This window comes from Gadus chalcogrammus, chromosome 1 (genome assembly GCF_026213295.1).
Source record: "Gadus chalcogrammus isolate NIFS_2021 chromosome 1, NIFS_Gcha_1.0, whole genome shotgun sequence".
NCBI lineage: Eukaryota > Metazoa > Chordata > Actinopteri > Gadiformes > Gadidae > Gadus > Gadus chalcogrammus.
In genome coordinates this window covers 10715954-10740492 of record NC_079412.1, presented here as the reverse complement: position 1 = coordinate 10740492, position 24539 = coordinate 10715954, and the positions used below count along the sequence as shown (strand labels likewise).

Here is a 24539-nt window from a genome sequence, read left to right as displayed (position 1 = left end):
GATGGCTTCATTAGTCCAGTGAAGACCATGCATGGATACCTGCTGACCGAGAAATGAATGACACATTTCAGAGAGAGCTGCGCCCCCTAGCGCCTCAGACCTAGTTTTACACCCCCAGGTGTTCATAGTTGCTGTCCGAGGTTCTCAATCGTATTTATAAACTTTTATTAAGGACTAACCCATCGACACAGAGCATTTCCAGATAAAATCTAAACCTTATACGATTTTATTTAACTGAAAGACCTGATAGCACCAGTTTCCTGAACTGACCTCACCACAACATGGACGATTCACACTGTCATCCTTTTTAAACGGCTCAATTAGTATAATCCCGAGGGTTGACCACCGCGAATAAGGCAGCTTCTCCAAAGGAATACTTTTGTTTCGTGTCTTCTCCTGCGTGTTTAAACGTGACAGCTCTAATTAACCCAATAACTTGGGGCGATTGGCTAGAAACCTTAACTTTACTTTTAATTGAAGGTTTCATGTGTTAAGGTCAGGGGAATGGCTGTACCGCCAACCCCGCTGCTGAATGGGAGATGACTTGATACCCGGTGTATGTATCCACGCTTTCTTTGCAAACTGCTCTTCTGTTATGTTTGAGATATCAAGTTATTTGGCTTATGGTGCATCGCATTTCCTTTGAAGAGTTCATGGTTGGATTTGAACTCGTAGTGTTGAACTACCGACATGGACGCGGGGAAAAAAGGTAGGTTTAAATTGATTAATCTAAAGTTTTAGTATCTCTGAGGGTTTACATTGAAAACCAATCTTTCCAGTTAATAAGCTGCTTGCCAAGCAACTATCCCTCCTAAATATCATATGATGGACTATTGGCTGCGTAGGTAAACAAGTGTAGTAGGTGACTGTAGGCAGCATTTGAAGCCATTTTGATTGACAGCTGATAACGTGTTTTTGATTTGGTTATTATAAAAGCTTTGTTTGCTACACCTTGAACTACAACGTCAAGGTGTAGTTGACGTTGGACTTGACAATTATGATGCAATAATCATTATATATTGTCATTTCACTAATCTTGTAAAAGGGTCGGCCTATTGGTGTCTCATTTATTTACATTGCCTAGTACTGGTTGATTATTTATAGGCCTTACAATTGATATTATTACCTGCAGCCACTGGCCAACAGATGTTCACAGCAAAATTTGGGGCTATGTATCATGCTGCTCCCAATAAAGATGTAGGTCACATCTCATCTTATTCTATGCATCCTCTTGAAATAAAGAATAGTCCTGCATGGCTATGGGGGCATGTCTTGTATAATTACTTGATAACTGTATCATACATTAAGATTCGGGCCAAAATGCACACAATGAGCCTGGTCACTTCAGCTATTCCAACCCCTAGGAACAGGCTCAAGCAGCCTCAGCAAATGTCCGTTGCTGATCACGTAATTGAATGACAATATGACTGTTTACTGTACTTTCTGTATTTCTCCGGGTCTGTGCTCTACCACAGATGACTGATTACTGTACTGTACTGTACTATACTGTACTAATTGCTGTACTCTCTGTATTTCTCTGGTTCTGTTCTCTGCCACAGATGCCTGTTTACTGTACTCTCTGTGTTTCTCTGTGCTCCGCCACAGATGCCGCCAACGAGGGAGATGGCGGGAAGTCGGACACCCTGGGCTCCAGCGGCTCGGCCAGGAAGAGGGGCGGGGGGGCCAAGAAGGCCATCCAGGCCAACAAGTCGGCCCTCAGGGCCCCCCGAGCCCTCTGCTGCCTCACCCTCAGCAACCCCATCCGCATGGCCGCCCTGGCCCTCGTCGAATGGAAATATCCTGGGTGCTGCGTGCGTTCATTTGGGCGTTGTTTACGTAGGCAATTTACTTATACATTTTTTTGTTGTCATATTTGTTGAAATTCTCTTAACATCCCAATACCAAGCAATGAATCAAATGCTTTGACCTGATTAGAAAAATCTGGTATCTTTGGTTGTCATAGGCCGGTAATAAACCCGTCCAGTCATTTAGTTTGGCCCGAATTAAATGAACTCTCTATTCACCTGCCCGCTTACCTGACTGCACCCTCGCCCTGTACTCATGGCAAATGACCGGACCTTGCACAAAGGCTTGGCACCTGTTTCTAAAGCTAGCAAGCCATTCATGTGTTTTTGGGGAGTGGCTTTGTCTCATTTCTTTTGCTTCTATGTCCGTATTTGCCGTCCCAGGATTATCTGACTTGCCTACCCTAGATTTAAATTGTGTTATTAGTTGTTGTTATTCAGTCCTTGACTCCAGTCCTGCAGGCCTTTCGATATATTCATCCTGCTCGCCATCTTCGCCAACTGTGTCGCTATGGGAGTCACCAAACCCTACCCAGACGATGACTCCAACGCCACCAATCACAATCTGGTGAGTTATCTCCCCAAATGTGGATTTGTATCAATTCAAGTATAATACAAAAACCACCATGACTTGAACGTATGGCATTAGATGTATGGAGAGACAGACCGACAGATCGACAAACTTGCATGGATTCATTAATGCATAAATTTATATACATGCATACATGCATACATACATACATACATACATTCACACACACACACACACACACACACACACACACACACACACACACACACACACACACACACACACACACATACATACATACATACATACATACATACATACATACATACATACATACATACATACACACACACACACATACATACATACATACATACATACATACATACATACATACATACATACATACATACATACATGCGTACATTCGTACACACACACATACACACACACAATCATAAATACAACCTGACACACACACACACACCCATACATACATACATACATACATACATACATACATACATACATACATACATACATACATACATACATACATACATACATACATACATACATACATACATACATACATACATACATACATACATACATACATACACACTGACATACACAAACACATTCACACGCACACACAATCATACATACATACATACATACATACTTTATACATACACACATACGCATACATTACACACACACTCATGCATACATGCACACACACACACACACACACACACACACACACACACACACACACACACACACACACACACACACACACACACACACTCATACATACATACATACATACATACATGTATACATACATACATACATACATACATACATACATACATACATACATACATACATACATACATACATACATACATACATACATGCATGCATACATACATACATACATACATACATACATACATACATACATACATACATACATACATGCATACATACATAGATACATACCTGCACTTAAACAAAAATTATAGATGCATCCTTAATGCATATATTTAAAGGAAAAATATGTTCAGTATATTATAGAATATACCTTAAGAATATACCTTAATTAAAAATAAAATGTGTCACATTTCATGTGATTAATGAAATGAGTGTAGCCTCTAGTACAATTATTTTGACAGCAGCTATTACCGAGAGGGTAATAGTTCTGTTAAAGGATAATGACATTAAGGAAGAAAAAGTTGTGGTCAGTCAGAGGTCAGGTGATCCTCTCAGGAATAATGACACTTACCATCTGCTTGCTTTCTTCCTCTCTCTCTCTCTCTCTCTCTCTCTCTCTCTCTCTCTCTCTCTCTCTCTCTCTCTCTCTCTCTCTCTCTCTCTCTCTCTCTCTCTCTCTCTGTTTTTCTCCTTCCCCTGTACATCACTAAACTTTCATTACGTATTCCACTAAAAAGCACATTACTTATCAACAAAGGAGTGTTTTTTTAATGATGGTTGGATCACAGCACGTAATGGGACTAAAGACCCTCTTCACGTAAGACAAACCCATGTATAGCTCATAATACTAATGAAGGGTCTGCTCTTTTATAACCAGGAATGTGGTACATGGTCAATGTGGGTTATCTCCTCTTGTTTGGTCTACTGTGCCCTGGTGCATAAAAGTTACAGAAAATATTATGATGACGCCTCTGTGAAAAGCACTCTTCAAATCCTTTGCATAAAATACCTAACAAATACCTACAATTCTTACTAAATGTTCTGTTGCTGTATTATTAATAATATGTATAATATGTTTTTTCTCATCTCTGTCAATTAACAAGTCATCGTGGCTCACCTATCGGTCAGGTTCTCTACTGTGCCAGTAGGACGTAAAGCTGACAGTGGCACTGATTAGCAGAACTAGGCTGAAGGTTACTGAAAAGGTATACAGTGACCGGATTAAGCCGGCAGGATAGACACTGGGTTAAGAGGTTACAAAGCCACCGGGATAAATACGTCACACAGACTTTTCTTTTCTTTTGTTCTTTGGAGTAAAGGGAGTGGCTAATATTGTCCAGGAAAAAACTAAACTAAAGTTATAGTATCAGAACGCTAGTATCTTCTTGTATTTGTAATAAAGGTGACCATACTCACAATGACTAACCCCATTTCCTCTCCTGTGTGTACCCAAAATATAACCCCTAGCTATGAAGCAATGGGGTTCATGCCTCATTCAGGTCAGATCCACCCTTGTCCTAACAAGGAAAATATAGGACAGTTTGCCTGAAGACTCCCTATTCCTTGTGTGTGCTCAGGAACAAGTAGAGTACGTCTTCCTGGTCATCTTCACCATCGAGACCTTCACTAAGATCCTGGCCTACGGCCTCACCAACCCAACTGGTCAATCGCACCCACCCCCCAGCGCCTACATACGCAGCGGCTGGAACTTGCTCGATTTTGTCATCGTCATCGTCGGGTATGTTGACACACATACAGTAGATATTCACTGTCGCATGATCCATCTGTACCGCTGGCACGTATGTGATGGGTTGTCACATGTCACTGTGGATGTGTGTGTGTGTGTGTGTGTGTGTGTGTGCGTCTGTGTGTCGTGCAGGCTGTTCAGTGTGATGGCCGAGGGAATGACGGACCACAAGCCAGGGGAGGCCCACCACGCTGCAGGCAAACCTGGAGGGTTGGACGTCAAAGCCCTTAGAGCTTTCAGGGTGCTGCGACCGCTCAGGCTGGTCTCTGGAGTGCCGAGTAGGTTCTCATGGTCCCTAAGGCACTTCTTTACAGATTGAGTCCATCGTTTTATGAACTATGAGTATCTTTCTGCTGTGACGCCCTGATTTCCGGTCTGGGGTTAAAATAAGAGGGTTATTGTCTCATCTCCTGTGTTGTGCACCAGGTCTCCAAATTGTGTTGAACTCCATCATGAAGGCCATGGTGCCTCTGCTCCACATCGGTATGCTGGTCATGTTTGTCATCATCATCTACGCCATCATCGGCTTGGAGCTCTTCATTGGCAGGATGCACAAAAGCTGCTACTACCTGGGCTCAGGTCTGGACACAAACCGCAGATCACCTACGTCTGTACCACGTGTGGCCTAGAGTTGTGGTGTTTTGACCTGGACCTAATCAAGCTAGTTAACAAGACGGACAGACAGACAGACAGACAGACAGACAGACAGACAGACAGACAGACAGACAGACAGACAGACAGAAGACCAGACAGACAGACAGACAGACAGACAGACAGACAGACAGACAGACAGACAGACAGACAGACAGACAGACAGACAGACAGACAGACAGACAGACAGACAGACAGACAGACAGACAGACAGACAGACAGACAGACAGACCGTTAAGTAGATAAAAGAGAGATTGTTAATTTGTGGTTTTCTGATCATGCTTGAACCTATACATTAGAAACAGATTATTTTGCACTTGCACGCGCTTATAATGTATTTCAATACTTTTTGTTTCCGCCCTCTAGAACTAATGCTGGACGATGACCCAACACCTTGTGCTTTTGCGGGAAACGGGCGCTTCTGCATGTCCAATGGGACAGAGTGCAGGGGAAGATGGGAGGGGCCAAACGGTGGGATAACAAACTTTGACAACATATTCTTCGCTATGCTGACCGTGTTCCAGTGCATCACTATGGAGGGCTGGACGGATGTGCTTTACTGGGTAACTAGATTCTTCCATTCCTTCTGCGTACCTAATATTATATCCTCCTCTGCCTCCCATTCTGATAGGAAACTATTTTAAAGTGTTGTCTTGCCACTTGCTCTCTCTTGCTTCTCATCCGCGCTTCATCCACAGATGAATGACGCCATTGGCTTTGAGATTCCCTGGATCTACTTTGTGTCTCTTGTCATCTTTGGATCGTTCTTCATCATCAACCTCGTATTGGGTGTGTTGAGCGGGTATGTGGAAAAAAAAAACATTGTGAAAATGTGGAAAAAAGCGAGTCTGTGTTTTTTTGTGTATGTGTCTGCTGTCCATAGTAGTTTCAAGCTAAATGGAGCAAAACCATATCCACATACATCTATGTCGGATTTATTGTCCATTAGATAAGGGACAAACAAGAAATTGATTTTATAATAACATCCTTCCATTCCTATTCTGTGTGAATGTAAATGTTGCGTGTGCCTGCGTGTGTGCGTTCCTGTGTGTGTGTGCGTGTGTCTGTGTGTGTGTGTGTTTTTGTGTTTGTGTGTGCGGGTCTGCCCATGTGCGTTCCGTTGTTTATGCATTCCTGTGTGTGTGTTTCTGTGTGTGTGCGTTCCTTTATGTGTTTGTGCGTTCCTGTGTGTGTGTGCGTTCCTATGTGTGTGTGTGTGTGTGTGCGTTCCTGTGTGTGTGCTATCCTGTGTGTGTGTGTGTGTGTGTGTGTGTGTGTGTGTGTGTGTGTTGTGTGTGTGTGTGTGTGTGTGTGTGTGTGGCGTTCCTGTGTGTGTGTGTGTGTGTGTGTGTGTGTGTGTGTGTGTGTGTGTGTGTGTGTGTGTGTGTGTGTGTGCGTTCCTGTGTGTGTGCTATTCTATGTGTGTGTTTGTGTGTGTGTACGTTCCTGTGTGTGTGTGTTCCTATGTGTGTGTGTGTGTGTGTGTGTGTGTGTGTGTGTGTGTGTGTGTGTGTGCGCGCCCTGGCAGAGAGTTCTCCAAGGAGCGAGAGAAGGCGGTGGCGCGCGGGGAGCTGCAGAAGGCCCAGGAGAGCAAGCAGATGGAGGAGGACATGATCGGCTACATGGACTGGCTCATCGAGGCCGAGGACGTGGACGAGGAGGGCAACAAGCGTGAGCATCACTGCACACACACACACACACACACACACACACACACACACACACACACACACACACACACACACACACACACACACACACACACACACACACACACATAAATACAAACAAAGACAGACACAAACACACAGACACACACACACACACACACACACACACACACACACACACACACACACATAAATACAAACAAAGACAGACACAAACACACAGACACACATAAACACACACACACTTATGCCCCCAAACAACTGCCCTGTTCATATGCATAACCCACTCATGAACCAACAAACACAGTGTACACCTCTGTAATCAAATGACATATATCTATATATTGAAATATATAATTTAACCAATGTACACACACACTCACAAACATGCGTTTTAAGTGCTGTAACCCTCTTCCGTTTCTAAAGGTGCTGCAATAGCCAAGAAGAAGATGATGAAGAAGTTTGGCTGGTACAAACAGAGTGAGGATGGAGGTATGTCGGCCATCTTTCTGCTCCTTCTGTTTCCACTCTTTAGCACGTTAGTTGATTTAGACTACTTATATAAGATGGCCCCCGACTCTCTCTTTAAATAGAGTCGGATTCTGACGACGACATCGCATATCTCGATGATGACAACGGCTTCTGCGCTTCCTTGATGTAAGACAAGAACAACGCATAACGTCTAAAAATGTTGTGTGTTTTGTAAGAATTGCCCTCCTGAATAATACGTTTGTTTTCTCCTTGCGCACAGGGCAAAGATGATGGCCAACAGTTTCTGGTGAGTCATTTGATATTTCATTTGATATAAGTAAAGTAATTTAAGAATAAAAAAAATAATAAAATGTTAATAAAATGCCCTGCCAGCCATCTCTCCCTCAACCCACTTCCATGTCTCTCTTCACTGCCCTGTCCATAAAAGACACAGAAATAGCCTGTAAACCCCCAGTGTGTTTTACCACTCGAGCCCCTCTCCTGGTGAGTCACCCCTTGTTTTGTCCCGTTGCCCAGCGACCAGCTGTGCCAGCTCAACCACACCATGAGGAAGAACTGTCGCGTGGCCGTGAAGACCAACAACTTCTACTGGCTGGTCCTGCTGCTGGTGTTCCTCAACACGGTGGCCAGCGCCTCCGAGCACTACGGCCAGCCCACGTGGCTCACCGAGATGCAGGGTCAGCCGCGCCCACACCCCGCCTCCTCTCACAGCCCTCCTCCATAGTACCCACCGTACTCTAACAATATCAGATAATCATACACCATATGATACAGGAAAATAAAAACAACGTGATAAAGGAGAAATATAGAACCTTTGCTTGTGTACTAATGAACATAAAGGGTCCAGTAATAAAGAAGACTTCAAACGTACCTCCTTGTGCCCCAGAGCGCGCCAATAAGATCCTGCTGCTGCTGTTCACGCTGGAGATGTCCATGAAGATGTACGCCTTCGGGCTGCAGATCTACTTCATGGCGCTGTTCAACCGCTTCGACTGCTTCGTGGTGTGCGGCGGCATCCTGGAGACGCTGCTGGTGGAGCTGGAGTTCATCCCCCCCATCGGCATCTCCGTGCTGCGCTGCATCCGGCTGCTCAGGATATTCAAGATGACCCGGTGAGACACGTCCTCTCAGGTTCATGGACCTCGTTGGGTCCAGGGCTGGTCATTAAGGCTCCAATAGCAGCTCTGGGTTCAAATTATGCCTTTAATCAAAATCTAAGTCTCTAAAGTTGGTTCATTTTGACATTTGTATCCACAAATACAAAAAATGTAAAACGAAATTATTTGCTGTTAATTGATCAACAACAGAACAAACTGTCAGTATTGTGCTATGAGAGTTGTATATATGAGTAGTAATTGAATCAGCACCTCAGAATCTAAATCCAAATTCATATCCAAATGAATTAACATTTGAAAGAAACATTGAATGAAGCAACGTCAAGCGTCACTCAATTGACTGAGAAGGAGAAGGTATCACCCAGAAAAAAGAGACTGGCCGGTCGTAGCCAGAGACATTGGGAGCTCCCAGCCAGTAGGCTGGTGCTGTGGGGAGCAACACACGGGCGTCGACCACCAGGGCGGCCCACACCGACATACTGCAGAAAGAGCTGCGGAAAACACTGGCGAACTGGCCCGCTGCATGGAAGATGGAGAAGATTGGAAACACCGCTAGAGGACTTATCTGAGGACGACATAGAGAGACCGTCTGTTTATAACAAGGTGCTCTCTAATTCCTTTTGTAAAAGCTGTTGTCTTGTGTTGCCAGGCACTGGGCGGCCCTGTCAGATCTGGTGAACTCTCTGCTGAACTCCATGAAGGCTATCTGCTCCCTGCTGCTCCTGCTCTTCCTCTTCCTCATCATCTTCGCCCTGCTGGGCATGCAGCTGTTCGGAGGCAAATTCAACTTTGACGAGACTCAGATGAAGAGGAGCACATTCGACTCCTTCCCACAGGCCCTGCTCACCTGCTTCCAGGTTAGCAGCTCTGTTGTGGAGCAAAACATGGCCAATCCCTCTCCATGCTTCATGAGCGGATCACATGATCCTGTCTCATTGACGGATCGGTCACCATTCATTCATTCATTAATTAATTAATTAATTCATTCATTCATTCATTCATTGTTTTCTTTCTTTCTTTTTTCCTTTTGTGGACTTTCTGTCTTTCTCTCTTTATGTCTGTCTGTGTGTCTTTCTGTTTGACTATTTTTCTGCATCCTTGACCGTCTGCCTGCCTCCCTGTCTGTCTGTCTACCCACCCGTCTGTGTGTCTGTGTGTCTGTGTGTCTGTGTGTCTGTGTGCAGATCCTCACCGGGGAGGACTGGAACGCTGTGATGTACGACGGCATCATGGCGTACGGAGGGCCCATCTTCCCCAACATGGTGGTGTGCATTTACTTTGTCATCCTCTTCGTCTGCGGTAACTGTATCCTTTCTAAGAACACCATCACCGTGGTTATTCAAACTGGGAGACTGTCTGATTTTACTATTAATTATTGGATGTATAAAGTGGATCTTTAACTGTAAATCCAGACATCCTTCTCAACGTCTTCTTGGCTATCGCTGTGGACAATTTGGCAGGCGGAGGCGGTAAAAAGAAAGAGGAGTAAGTAGTGTTCTCAGTGGAGGTTTTATAAGGTATACATAAATCTCAGATTAAGGGTCATTCAATGTACATTCTTTAATGTAGGTTAGTTGGCAGAGTCACAGAGCTGTCGTGTGTTTCAGTCAGACCGACTCCTCTGTAACTGTCATGTCTGATTTGTAGGGAGAAAAAAGAGGAAGACGACGAATGGGATGAAGACGAGGAGAAGGAGGATGAAGATGCAGGGGTAAAGTATATGATGTAACCTTGTCTGTGCATTCTGATAAAAATGGAACTCACCGGAAAAAAATAAATGGTGCCTTTGTTCTCCTCTGTTCTCCACCTGTGCAGAACGAAGAAGATGACTGGCAGGAGAACGAGGAGCTCAGAGCCATCGAGGGCTTGGAGGGTGAGTGGGGAGGGCACTGTTGCAGAAGGCTGCTCACGCTGTCTGAAGGCCTATCGGTTTATTGGATTGTTCTTGTGCTGCAGGAGTGGCTCCTCTGAAACCAGAGTTCTCTGGGCCTAAAGAGAAGATCGTCCCCATTCCTGATGGGAGCTCATTCTTCCTTCTGGGGAAGAAGAACTGGTAATTAGAGATTCTAACACATGTCTTTGTTATGGATGCAGAGTTGAAGTGCCATCCTGATTCTGCTGTGTTGAAGGCAAACACAAAGCATTCACTTTAGATCTCATCTCACATCTCACTGTGAAAGCCATTAAATTAATTAGTGTTCCATTATCCATCTGAAAGATCTGCCCATCAAATCTTTTAAATGCCCATGGCTGTGGTTGAGTGTAATAATAAGTGTGTGGTTAGGTGGATTACAATGTTTAAATTCTAACTCTAATCTAATTTACTGAACTATTAGTTTAGTAATGTGCCCTGAACAATTCTGCAATGTTTCTATGTTGACATTTATAGGTTAGGCTATTTTGCAGTAAAGTTTCCACTTGCAGGTTACCTTCTGTGCCTCTGCAGTCGGGTCTACAGTAATGAAGAAACCTGATGCAATGCTGCTTCATTAAGACATGCCCCATGCTCTGTTTATTAGGATGTGTTGCATGTTATATGTTCGTTCTCTCACTCTATCCACCTTATCCCACCTGCAGCTTGCGAGTGGCCTGCCACAATCTCATCCACCACCCCTACATCACCAACTTCATCTTGGTCTTCATCATCCTCAGCAGTATCTCACTGGCCGCTGAGGATCCCATCAAGTCTCACTCCTTCAGAAACATCGTAAGAACGGCTCCAGAAGCGGTCCGTGACGAGCGTCCAGCAAAGTGCTGGATGCTAGGTTGGGCGTTTAGAAAACATAGCCAGCCGACAGAGTTCAGCGCTTTTAACTCCTAAAACGTGTATTTGGGTTTTGAAATTAGGTTGCCGTTTAGGTTCCAAGAAGTTGGAACATCTAGGTCAGGGGTGCCCAACCTTTTTTGACCCAAGATCTACTTTTCAAGTAGCCAACCTCCCGAGATCTACCAGCCTAGTGTCAACATTGCAAACCTACCTTCAAGCAGGGGGGGGGGGGGGGGGGGGCGGGTGGGGGGGGTAAAATTTTTTTATCAAAATGTATTTTATTCACCCCCTCGCGGTCGACTTGGGATCTGTCGGCGGTCTACTGGTAGACCGCGATCGACTGGTTGGGCACCCCTGATCTAGGTTGTCCACTACCCCTGGTTGAAGTCCAGCGCTAAGCTAGTGTCCTTCAACGTTAGACTCATTGGCAACGCTGGCAACGCTGGCAACGCTGGCAACGCCGACGCTCAAAGCTCATCATGTGTTCACCGCTTCACGCCTTCAAATGAGTCGATGCATGTTATTGATAGTCTTGATATACGTACCGTTTGTTTTTTCTCCTCCAGGTCCTCGGCTATGCTGATTATGTGTTCACCTCAGTGTTCACAGTGGAGATCATTCTGAAGGTAATCACAGTCACCATGATTTGATATTGTAAAGACTCCAATCATGTCCCAAAAAAACAAAGAAAAAACACATTTATGATTATGATTCAAATTTTCCTGTCTTTCTAGATGACCGTCTATGGAGCTGTTCTGCACACGGGCTCCTTCTGCCGGAACGCCTTCAACCTCCTGGACCTGCTGGTCGTCAGCGTGTCCCTTATGTCCTTCTTCCTCCAGTGAGTCAACACGCTCCAGTGGCAGCCGGCCCTCCTCTGAACACCGACAAGATCAATTCCTGAGAGAAATATTCTTTGGTTGAAACGTGCTAGTACGATCAACTGTCATGTTCATCTTCTGAGTAAAAACCGTGACATCCTTAGCTTGCCGTAGGGCTGATGCTCTCCTGTTGCTGCTTTCAGCTCCAGCGCCATCTCGGTGGTGAAGATCCTCAGGGTGCTGCGAGTGCTCAGGCCGCTCAGGGCCATCAACAGAGCCAAGGGCCTCAAGGTAGCCACCTCGGCCTTCCTTCCTGCTTTCCTGCTTCCTTACTTTCTATCTTTCTTTCTTTCTCTCAGTCTGCCTTTCTCATTCTTTCCTTCTGTCTGCCCTTCTGTCTGTTATTCTTTCTGTTGGTCTGTCTTTCTTTCTTTCTTTCTTTCTTTCTTTCTTTCTTTCTTTCTTTCTTTCTTTCTTTCTTTCTTTCTTTCTTTCTTTCTTTCTTTCTTCTTTCTTTCTTTCTTTCCTTCTTTCTTTTTCTGTGTCAGTCTGCCATTCTCTTTCTTTCTTTCTTTCTTTCTTTCTTTCTTTCTTTCCTTCTTTCTTTCCTTTTTTCTTTCTGTGTCAGTCTGCCATTCTCTTTCTTTCTTTCTTTCTTTCTTTCCTTCTTTCTTTCCTTTTTTCTTTCTGTGTCAGTCTGCCATTCTCTTTCTTTCTTTCTATCTGCCTTTCTGTCTCTCTTTCGTTCTGATGTTTTTTCTCTCTCTCTTTCTTTCTATCTTTTTTTCTGCCTTTTGGTCTGCCTTTCTTTCTGTTGGTCTGTCTTTCTCCTTCTTTCTTTCTACCTTTCTGTCTGCCTTTCGGTCCGTCTTTCTTGCTATTGGTCTTTCCTTCTCTCCTTCTTTCTTTCTTGAAAACATAATAGTATTTCCTAAATGAAATTGCTTTCTTTTGTGTGCCCACAGAACGTTGTGCAGTGTGTGTTCGTGGCGATCAAAACCATCGGCAACATCCTGATCGTCACTTCCCTTCTGCAGTTCATGTTTGCCTGCATCGGCGTGCAGCTCTTCAAGGTGCATGGACCTTCTTCTCTGTACCTGACCGTTTCCATGTGCTCGGATCATTCTAATCTCTGGTCAGCGGGTTCTGGGCTGGCTTGCTGATGTCCTCACTCACCCGTCTGTCTCTCTCCTCGCTCTAGGGGAGGTTCTACAGCTGCACAGACGAGGCCAAGCACACGCCAGATGAATGCAAGTAAGTAAGGCTCTTGCTCTCTGTCTGAACATTAAGAGGAACAGCATTGTTAAATATCTCTGTGGTTGGTGTTTGGAACCAAAGGGGAACCTTTGTGGTCTACAAAGACGGCGACATGAACCACCCCATGGTGCGGGAGAGGATCTGGGAGAACAGCGAATTCAACTTTGACAACGTGCTGATGGGCATGCTGGCTCTGTTCACCGTGTCCACGTTTGAAGGCTGGCCGCAGTAAGTGATAACATGACGATGTATATGCATGAGGTATTGACTATGTAGTTGAATAGTAGACACTTTGATCCAAAGAGACTTAAAGGTGCCTTGAAGTCCTTAAGAGCAAGGACTTAAGAGTAATCTATTATTATTATAATTATATGGTCAATGTTATATATCTACATTGATACACAGAGGTCTACAAAGGACTCTGTAGATTCATGTTTTGGGCCTCTCCTCGTCCAGACTTCTCTACAAGGCGGTGGACGCCAACGCCATAAACCGGGGCCCTATCTACAACTACCGCGTGGAGATCTCCATCTTCTTCATCATCTACATCATCATCATCGCCTTCTTCATGATGAACATCTTCGTGGGTTTCGTCATCATCACGTTCCGAGAGCAGGGGGAGGCAGAGTTCAAGAACTGCGAGCTCAACAAAAATCAGGTTAGTCCATTCTGGCGCTATTGAAACATTTCCAAAGACAAAGAAAGAGGTGGATATGATGTGATTGATGTCCTTCTCTGCTCCTGTGTCCTTTACAGAGACAGTGTGTGTACTATGCTATAAAAGCACAGCCTATAAAGATCTACATTCCTAAGAACCCGTCGCAGCTCAAATTCTGGAGGATCGTCAACTCCAGCCAGTTTGAGTACATCATGTTTGCTCTGATTCTGGGCAACACGCTCACACTAGCTGTTCAGGTACGTCTGGGCAGTGAGATCTGTTTTGTGTTCGATGTAGTTAAGTAATACACACTAATGCTGTGTTGATATTTTAAGATATATTATATTATATTATATATATATTTAATTATTCTCTGTTGCTTTTTCCTCCACTAGCATTATGAGCAGTCCAAATTGTTCACCTCCGTCATGGACATCCTCAACATGATCTTTACGGTAGTTTTCACCGGGGAGATGATCATCAAACTACTGGCTCTTCGAGCTCATGTACGTTTTCCTTTCTTATAGCTGCTATACATATGCAGAAACATCAACAGATGATCCCTTTACCTATGCAACATATTCATGTCTTTCTTCTCTTTTCTATTCCATAGCATTATTTTATTGACCCCTGGAATTCTTTTGACGCTTTGATTGTCATCGGCAGTGTTTTGGATATCGCGGTTTCTGAATTAAGCGTGAGTTTCTTTACTTCGAAATCTTAGTTTATATCCAGTGGTTAATTTGAGATGCATCCTCCTCATGTTTCAATATTAAGCGTAATGTTGTTTTTATTCTCCACAACTTCTCTGTCTTGGAACTGAATTGTAATCTAGGGGGGAGGTGAACACGCTGAGGTAAGCCGTGGCAGAATATTCAAAGCACACACACACACCCACACAAAATAATGCGCTCGTTCAATACTTAAAAACATTCCTAACATGGAAAGCCCTCTATTTATAAGTTTCTCTCTCTCTCTCTCTCTCTCTCTCTCTCTCTCTCTCTCTCTCTCTCTCTCTCTCTCTCTCTCTCTCTCTCTCTCTCTCTCTCTCTCTCTCTATATTTTTCTCTCTCTCTCTCTCTCTCTCTCTCTCTCTCTCTCTCTCTCTCTCTCTCTCTCCAGGGTGGAGGCAAAGGTGAAAGTGGAAAAGTGTCCATCACCTTCTTCCGTTTGTTCCGAGTCTTGCGATTGGTCAAATTACTCAGCAAAGGGGAGGGCATTCGAACCCTTCTCTGGACCTTCATCAAGTCACTCCAGGTCAGCGCAGAATTCATTCAAATCCATGTTTGAATAATTTTAACACAAATGTAATTCAGAAGGGCTTTAAGTCGTTTATGATAATGAACCGTTAATAACTGTTTTGTTTCCATCCTAAAAGGCTTTGCCCTATGTCGGCCTGCTCATCGCCATGATATTTTTCATCTATGCTGTTATCGGCATGCAGGTGAGTCCCTCTAACCAACCTGAGCTAGAGTAACCTCCTCCGCTCAAGCCTTAATCAGAAGATTAGCAAATGGATGACCATTCATTCAATAAATGAATGCGGAACAAAGGGAATCATTGAATAATACAAACAGAGATCGCCTGCTTCATCACTCAGAATCAGATCAGTACCTCTGAGGTTCTTGTCAGAAAAGATCTCCAACTCGCCCCGTTTTCCCTCGCAGACATTTGGGAAGGTGGCCGTGGATGAGAGCACCCACATCAACAGGAACTGTAACTTCCAGACCTTCTTCATGGCTGTGCTGCTGCTCTTCAGGTTGGTACTACCGCTGCTGTAGTTCTAGTACACCTCACTTACAAACTACAAAACGCGCCTCACAAGAACAACGGATTTCTAATAGGTGCATAGAGGAAAACTTTGAGAGACTTCAACGAGTTTTTTCCGATTATTTTGTGTGTAAGGCAGACAGCAATTTTTGAAATTGGTCCGATATTGAGTAAGAACGCTGCAGACGTAATTATTGAAAAACGGATTGCCATGTATTCCTTTGGGTCAATAGTGCCACAGTAATGGCCAAAAGTGCTTGTTTTTGCCACTGAAGACTAATTATATTAGATCATTACAGAGAAGCGAAATCACACTCTTGCTTGACCACGGTCTGTTTCTTATTGTGTCCGACCACGTCTTGCTAAGGTAGAAGATTGAATTCTTGTTGTAGGATGTTTCCCTATTGTCACTACAATCTCAACTCTCCTTCACCCGAATCATTACCAGGTAACACTAATCTACGCTTATCGTAATCCAACAAAACAAACTCTCTGCTTTCCAGCTCTCACTCACATTTCAACTGTTCACTTCCTGCAACAACAAATTTTACCTCCTTGAGCGAGACTTGGCCATGATCAAGTGAAAGGTAATGAAACTAATTGTGTTTCTTTTGAGGGATCTTTTCCATAATGATCGAATATAATCTTTTCCACACAGTGGAAAAAATAAGCACTTTTAGAGGACGCATATTTCCAATCGCTATTGCCCCCAAGGAATAAATTGCAGCTAGTTTTCGCTTACTACGGCTGCAGAGTTCTTGCTCAATACTGGGCCAATCTCAAGGACCGCATTTGTTAAAATCCTTCTGTACATCAAGTAATCTCTGTAGCCCTGCCTGTCTCTCTCCTATACACCTGGGCTGACATCCCTCACTCACTTACTCTCATTTTCATTCTCACTCTCTTTTTTCTCTCTCTCTCACTCCCGTCCTCTCTCCCCTCCCTCTCTCCCTCCCTCTCTCTCTATTTCCATCTCCCCCCCCCCCCCTCTCTCCCCGCCCTCTCTCTCACCCTCTCCCTCCCCCTCCCTCCCTCCAGGTGTGCTACAGGTGAGCAATGGCAGGAGATCATGCTGGCAGCGTTGCCGGGCCGACGCTGTGACCCGGAGTCGGACACGGAGCCCGGCGAGGAGTTCAGCTGCGGCAGCAACCTGGCCTACATCTACTTCATCAGCTTCTTCATGCTCTGCGCTTACCTGGTGAGAGGAGCCTGGCGGATTACAGCCCCACCCCCAGTCTGCTCACTCCGTCTCCTGCACCGCTTAAGTACAGCCCAAGCATGCAACCCATGCAGCTCAAGGCTGCTGTCAGGACAATCCTCGCAGAAGGGAAAGGGATATCATTTAAAGACTATTCACTTAATGTCTGTAATGAGTTTGAGAGGAATATTAATATATATTATGAATTAATGCTAGAGCACCCTGCACCCTCCTCAGTATTATATTATCCATGGTCCAAGTTTCTATGTCATTTTAAAACTGTTATCCGTTAGACTCACTAAGGTTCCATGTGATCACCATCTATGAGGATCTATGATTGTATCTAACAAATCACAATATTACAATTTGAAATAATCTGCATTAATATTGCGGATGCCTTATTGCTGTTTTAATAAAATTAAATAAATGATTTTGCTTGGTCCTTCAAAGGACTTATGTATACCTTTGATTCCTGTGCCAAAGTGCATTTGGGGCCAGAAACAAGATTTGCTGGAATATCTATTCTTTGCGTGTCTTTCTCACTCAGATTATCAATCTGTTCATCGCTGTCATCATGGATAACTTTGAGTACCTGACCCGACTGGACCGTGCTGGGCACCCACCATCTGGACGAGTTTAAGAGAGTCTGGTCCGACTACGACCCTGAGGCCACGTAAGAACCAGGCTCAGACCCTCTCCCTCCTGTTCAGCAGACACCACATGTCCTCCATGTTATGAACGACGGAATACAAGTCTTCCCATTAAACATTTAGCAGAGGTTTTTACCTCTTGAATTCACTGAATTCACATTTATATCGTCAGTTGGGGTGCTCGACTCCCAGCCGAAAGGTACTGAGATTGATCCCCAGTATCCAGTCTACCATCATTGATCAAGATTCCCTCACCTGTTCCCTAATGATATGTCTGAACCGAATTCAATGTATGTCAAGGATAATGACCTACTGACTCAATAGTAAACACATTTAACCTTCTGCTTAAAGAATCTGCAGGGCCAAAAGTGATTCTGCTGTCTTGTGTGTTTGAGTCAATGTCTAACTGGTCCCGTGCCTGCTCTGTGTGTGTTCCCTGCAGCGGTCGGATAAAGCACATAGACGTAGTCACTATGTTGCGCAGAATTCAGCCGCCTCTTGGTTTTGGAAAGCTATGCCCTCATCGCGTGGCTTGTAAGGTAAGACACACAGAAGACGCATCATCCATTTGGACCTTCCTACGAGTATTGAACCCTCAAGCGATGATAACACAACGATATACCCATATTATTCACAACGTTGTTCATCTGAACCATCATCTATATCTGTATCTGCACCAGTGTAGCACCATGTCTAACTCTAAACCCTGAGGTAAACAGAGGATTATGAGGGTAATAAGTATTAATAGATCACGTTCGATATGTATTCATATCAACAGAGACGGAAAACACATGACACATCCTGCACACACATACAGATCCTTTTACACTTTGCACCTTCAAGCCTTTCCCTAGGTTAATCTGCAATCTACCGTCGCACACCGCACTTAGCTTCTCCCTGGCTCTGGGGCGCGCCTTCCACTTCCCCCTGCCAATCCTATTAGTGCCTCCCTCCTCCTCCTCCCTCCCCCTCCCCCTCCTCCCTCCTCACCTCGTCTCAACCTCTCTCGCCCAATCAGAGGCTGGTTGCCATGAATGTGCCGCTGCACGCTGATGGGACCGTCACCTTCAGCGCCACTCTCTTCGCACTGGTGCGCACCTCGCTGAAGATTAAGACAGAAGGTGATCCTGCCCTGCCCCCACATACACGCACACACCACATATACACAAATACAAACGCACAGATGTCACACCAAAACGCTTACACCCACATGCACTTTTAATTACACCGGTGTGAAGTGACCTAGCGTGGAGATTGCCGTGAGTTATTGTTTATGTTTGTATGCCCCTGTGTGTAGGACCCATTGACCAACAGAATGAAGAGCTAAAGCTGATCATAAAGAAACTGTGGAAGCGCACAAAGCCTAAGCTCATTGATGAAATCATTCCGCCACCTAGAGGTAAGCTGCAGAACTACAACCTGTTGGCTAGTTCTCTGATGAAGACACGTGTGGTGGATTAAGATATAAAACTCACAATTTGTGCATCAATGCAGCTGAACATCATCATTGCATAGCATATCACCTGACCTAGTCACCTGACCTCAACTACTAAATATATGTCAGCCATTTTCTCTGAAACAGGGCCTAACAATGTATTTTCCGTGTTCAGGGGATGAGGTGACCTGCGGGAAGTTTTACGCCAGCTTCCTGATCCAGGACTATTTCAAAAAGTACCGCAAAAGGAAGGAGAGGGAAAGAAAAAGCAAGAAAAAGGACAAGGCAGCAGCTCTTCAGGTAAACCTCCTGCTGCTGCAGTCAGAGCTCGGACTCTGTCTACCTTACTGACCACGACAATCAACCACATTTTTGCGTGTGTGTGTGTGCAGCAAGGGCTGCGCACGCTGCAGGACCTGGCCCCGGAGATGCGCCTGGCCATGGCCTGCGACCTGGAGGACGAGGAGGCCGTGGACATGGGAGACGAGGTGTTTGACGGCGGGGCCGAAGCCTCCGCCCCCACCACCCCCACCACCCCCCTGCCGCCGCCGGACCTGGCGGAAGAGACCGCCGTGTTCCTGGAGGACCCGCCCAAGCTGGCCAACGGGGGCGTGATCACAGAGCAGGTGACGTGGACGCCCGACCACCTGCGGCCGGACTCTCTCGTCCCGGGGATGAGTGTGGTGTTGGAGCAGCCCCTGAAGTCTGAGTCCGCCAGGTGGGGCCACCGGCTCTCCTCCGTCTTCAATCGATGTCCGCCCGTATATATGGGTGCATTGTATTGAATATACACTGCTGTAACAATTGAGTTCCTTTAAAACTGACTTAATGTTCTCTTCTCTCCCGATCGGGCTTGATCTTCACCAGTGAGATGCTGTCTCCACCTCCTACATCCCCTCCACACCCTCCTCCTCCTCCTCCTCCACCAGTGGTGTGTGAGGGTGGATGTGAAGCCGTGGTTGAAACCACGGCGATTCACACAGCAGCTGTTGCGGCGTTAGTGGCTCAAACATTGCCGACTGAACCGATGATTGAAACGCAGATGGTGGAAACAGCGGTGGTCGAAGCGGCGGTGACGGACACGCTGCTGGTCGAAACATCCTTGGTCGAACCTGCGGTGGTCGAACCTGCGGTGGTAGAACCTGCGGTGGTAGAACCTGCAATCGTAGAACCTGCGGTGGTAGAACCTGCGGTGGTTGAACCAGCGATAGCTGAACCAGCGGTGGCTAGTCCCACTTATGATCCAGTGTATTACTCTGAGAATACTGCAGCATACACACCGGCAGCAAATGGGTAGGTACACAGGAACGAGAGAAGGGATGCTTAGGGTATTTGACTGGTTTACACAAATTAATATTTTACCCCACTGGGTCAATCCATTGCAATCACTTAGCTGATGCAATTATAAAATCAACTGTTTAAAATGAAGACTCCTCACTGTGGTCATGACCAGAACCTTTAACATTCAAGAACTCTGACTCTGCGACTCTCTGTCTAACACCGTCAGCATGTGGAGTCTTAAAAGAGAATCTTAATTCAGCGATTGGTTCAATGTGGCCACTATTGGAGAAAAGTGCACGGTTATATGCGCTTGTACAGCTAGGAGGTGCCTAATTTGTTGGAATATAATGGATGTCAATGGCTCACAAACTGTACTGAATCAGATTGTGTGTACTCCCTTGGGGGGGATGAGATTAATTCTGCATTCATTAAATCCTTTCTGATTTACATCTCCTCATTGACAGTATCATCAATTAACCGGCAAGATCCTTGTCCTTTAAGGTGGATCAGAGGGTCAGCAGCCTGCATGAGTATCATTGGCATCTTTTTATCCACTTCTCCTTTCGTCTGCCTGCATAGATTCATCTACCCAGCCGTCCCCGCCGCCCCCGCGGAGACGGGCTACAGCGAGCAGAGCCTCAGCCAGGCCCCGCCAGGCGCGGCAGAAGTCCCCTACGGCCACCACAACAGCAATGGAGCCGTTCACGGAGAGGCTGTGGCTCCGGGGCCCAAGGTCACCTACACCGGGAACGGGTATATCGGGAACGGGTACTCTGAAGTCGGCTACAACGGCAACGGGAGCGTGGTCGTCAGCCTCAACGGCAACGGCAGCACCACCAGCTACGTCAACGGCAACGGCAGCCCCACCAGCTACGTCAACGGCAACGGCAGCCCCACCAGCTACGGCAACGGCAGCGTGGCCAACGGCAGCTACTCCCCCGGCGACTACCAGGGACATGAAACCGGCATGCAGTTTGTCAGGCGGCGCCTGCTGCCCGTGTTACCCACAGGTGGGGAACGCGGCGGAACATTGTCCTGTGAATCCTGGGCTGACTACACTCCACGCGGCGTGTGTCTCACAGTCGTGTGCCATTCTTTTGTTTCAGGGAGAAAGCCGTCCTTTAACCTCCAGTGTCTGAGGCCGCAGTCCAGCGACGAGGTCCTCCCCCCCCAGGGGAACTATCGGGGCAGCCTGCCCGCCCCCCGGTCCAGACTGCAGGTACACCGCACTGCTGCTGGGTGGGGAGGAACTGAGCCCAGGCGTTGTTTTTTCTATTATTGTTTATTGCAATAATATTAGACATGTATGGCAAAACAGTGCACCTATGAAGTACGTGAAGTATCACATCACTTTTTACGTTCAGAAACATAGGAATAAACAACACACTTAAATACACAGGACACAACACAACAACTTTATGTCATAAAGGAAAGCAATAAGCTGAGGATGACATCTTGTGGACAAGACTAACCATTACACTGGTGCGAGGGCAAGCTGCGGCGGATAGTCTTGTTGCCTAGGGCCCAAACTGAGTGAAAACTCCCGGAAGAATCTAAGAATCAACTGTTCCTTTTTCTTTTTGCACTATTACCATTTGCAATGTTACCATTACCATTAATGTTACAAATGTATCTTGCATAACTTTTGCTGCCATTACTGACTGCCTTTTTTCACAACCACAACTCAATTTAACTTATAAAGAAACTTATGCTGCTTCTCTTAGATTTTATTATTTTATTGTCTATCTTTTTAATATTAGTAATGTCCTTTTCTCTTCTGCACTTCAATGTTTACTTTTAGTGTTGTCTTATCTGTTGTGCATGGGCACTTTATCTGTTCACCGTGGGATAGTGAGAAACGTCTTCTCGATTGCTTTGTATGTCTACATGTCAAGTAGTTGACATTAAAGCTGACTTTGACTTTGACTTTTAAGTGGAAGCAGAGATAAGCGCTGTTTGAATTCTCTAAATTCCAGCCTACGCTGGAACATCCTTCATGAAAGGAAGGAGATAAAACCTTCACACAATTCAATTAAGCGAAACACCGTTCAGGAGTTTACGAAAAAACAAAAGATCAAAATGGCTGACAATTAATTTCATACAATCAAACTAATTGGGATTCATGCTGTTTAATATTGGTATATATGACAATCACACTCAACAAAGAGGACCACAACTGTTCATACACCGGGCCAAAAGAGCTAAGTTAAGATAATTCTAGGAAATGTGGGTATCCCAGCAGCACCTACAGGACAAAAAATATATATAATAATAATAATAATAATAATTAAACAAGAATAAATCAATGCAAAAAGATAAACAGGATCTATGTCTATATCCCTGGTCCTAGTCTACATCCCTGTTGCAGGTCATTGTTTTTTGGGGTAGTGGTTCAACAACCCCACTCTCCTCTGACCTCTCTAGCCCCAGCACAGCCTGGACTCTCGGCCCGGCAGCGTGCTGTCGGCGTCCCCGGCCTCATGGGGCCACGTGGCGGCCCCCACCCCCAGCGGCCCCATGGGCGGGGGGGCCGAGTCCCTGGGCCGCCGGGGCAAGCTGCTCTACACGCCCATGCTCCTGGTGGACCAGGCCAGCGGCGCCCACCAGCCCGTGTGGACGGACGGCACCGCCAGCCTCCCCGTGGGGAGCCGGCCCACCGGCTGGTACCCCAGTCAGTCCAGGACCTACACCAGCGGCAGGTTGCCCCCGATCCTCCAGCGGGACCTCATAGAGAAGGGCAGCGCGGACAGCCTGGTGGAGTCGGTGAGTCCTCTGTCCTGTCGGTCGGGGGTCCAGCATGAGAGATGCTCTTATGGGGAAACCCCACTTAAAGACTTTGTGGTGTAGAGAAGACATACCAGTTCATGTTTGGATTGATGAGTGACCCAAAAGTTTGGTTGTTGTTGTGAGGCCGAATGGAAAAGTATTACGAGTCCGTATTTGCATTTTGCGTATTTGCAGTATTGGCCGTTGCATTTAATAGTACAAAGATCTCGGTCCATATTGTTTCTTTCTGTCATTAGTTAATCGTTTTGTGTTGTGACTTTGTCCTCCACCAGATCTTGATATCAGAGGGGCTCGGGCATTACGCCAGGGACCCCAAATTCGTGAACTTTGCCAAGCGAGAGATTGCGGAGGCGTGTCACATGACCCTGGACGAGATGGAGAACGCCGCCACCGACCTGATCGTCCGCGGGTCCGGACAGTCCCTCGGGCGCTTTGAGGAGGAGCTGGCGGACGAGATGAACTGCGTGATTTCATACTGAGATCGGCTTGAGGGAGCTCAGGTTCCCTGTTTCTAAAGAGTCTATCTGGTGTGCTTTGAGTTACTGATGTGTTTCGGAGGAACAGCATCAAATGTCTCTGGAGTGGGTGGGCGACTGCGTAGGAGTTATGTTGAGCAGTTATTTAACTTAATTCCCGCGTAAATTTGTATGTGTCACCAAAACAAAAGCACTCCACGGAAAGGAGACCAAAATGAACTTGTGGAAATGTACAAATCATGAGGCTTAATTTGCAATGCCAAAAATGAACAGATATGTATATGTATAGCAGCTGCTGGTATATGACAATCTGTGGTCCATTCCACAAGGCTTCCACATAGGACTGGAACATTCTACATGATACCTGCTAAATATGAGTATTAAAAGGTATGATAGTTTTACTATGATAAGCTGCATTTTTGCATTATTTTGTAATTTTGTGTGTCATCACTTTATACGAATCCATTATGTTTGAGCTTATTAATCATCACATTCTAATTATATGAAATAAACAACATCAACAATTATTGTTATTATGCAGATTGTCCATATATATATATAATAACTATGGTAAAAAGTCCTCTGGTGTGGTTGTAATCTCAATAAACAATCTTGTAAAGTATTTTCTTACCCAAAATATTCCCTGAATTAGAAGCAGAAGAAGAGATGGACAGACACTCCCACCTCCAGCGTAATCTGCAACG

The 24539-nt window shown here is 45.5% G+C and overlaps 1 protein-coding gene across 1 annotated transcript; it reads left to right on the top strand.

The window, feature by feature from the left end:
* The first annotated feature begins 651 nt into the window (after positions 1-651).
* On the top strand, positions 652-24273 carry LOC130388181 (voltage-dependent L-type calcium channel subunit alpha-1D-like). The gene is given in 48 exon segments (XM_056597857.1): positions 652-709; positions 1606-1804; positions 2268-2373; positions 4638-4798; positions 4940-5085; positions 5234-5386; positions 5825-6021; positions 6157-6260; positions 6987-7129; positions 7555-7620; positions 7722-7785; positions 7880-7906; positions 8137-8297; positions 8507-8732; positions 9385-9592; positions 9920-10040; positions 10148-10220; positions 10383-10446; positions 10551-10608; positions 10692-10788; positions 11313-11442; positions 12069-12128; positions 12237-12343; positions 12527-12614; positions 13289-13396; positions 13525-13577; positions 13662-13808; positions 14037-14238; positions 14337-14495; positions 14634-14744; positions 14852-14935; positions 15074-15094; positions 15361-15495; positions 15617-15682; positions 15906-15997; positions 17047-17206; positions 17754-17803; positions 17805-17879; positions 18299-18395; positions 18875-18977; positions 19154-19255; positions 19467-19591; positions 19684-20009; positions 20159-20584; positions 21152-21582; positions 21679-21791; positions 22997-23335; positions 23632-24273. Coding segments are annotated over 48 exon segments (6510 nt in total). The 5' UTR covers positions 652-690; the 3' UTR covers positions 23839-24273.
* Positions 24274-24539: the final 266 nt, after the last annotated feature.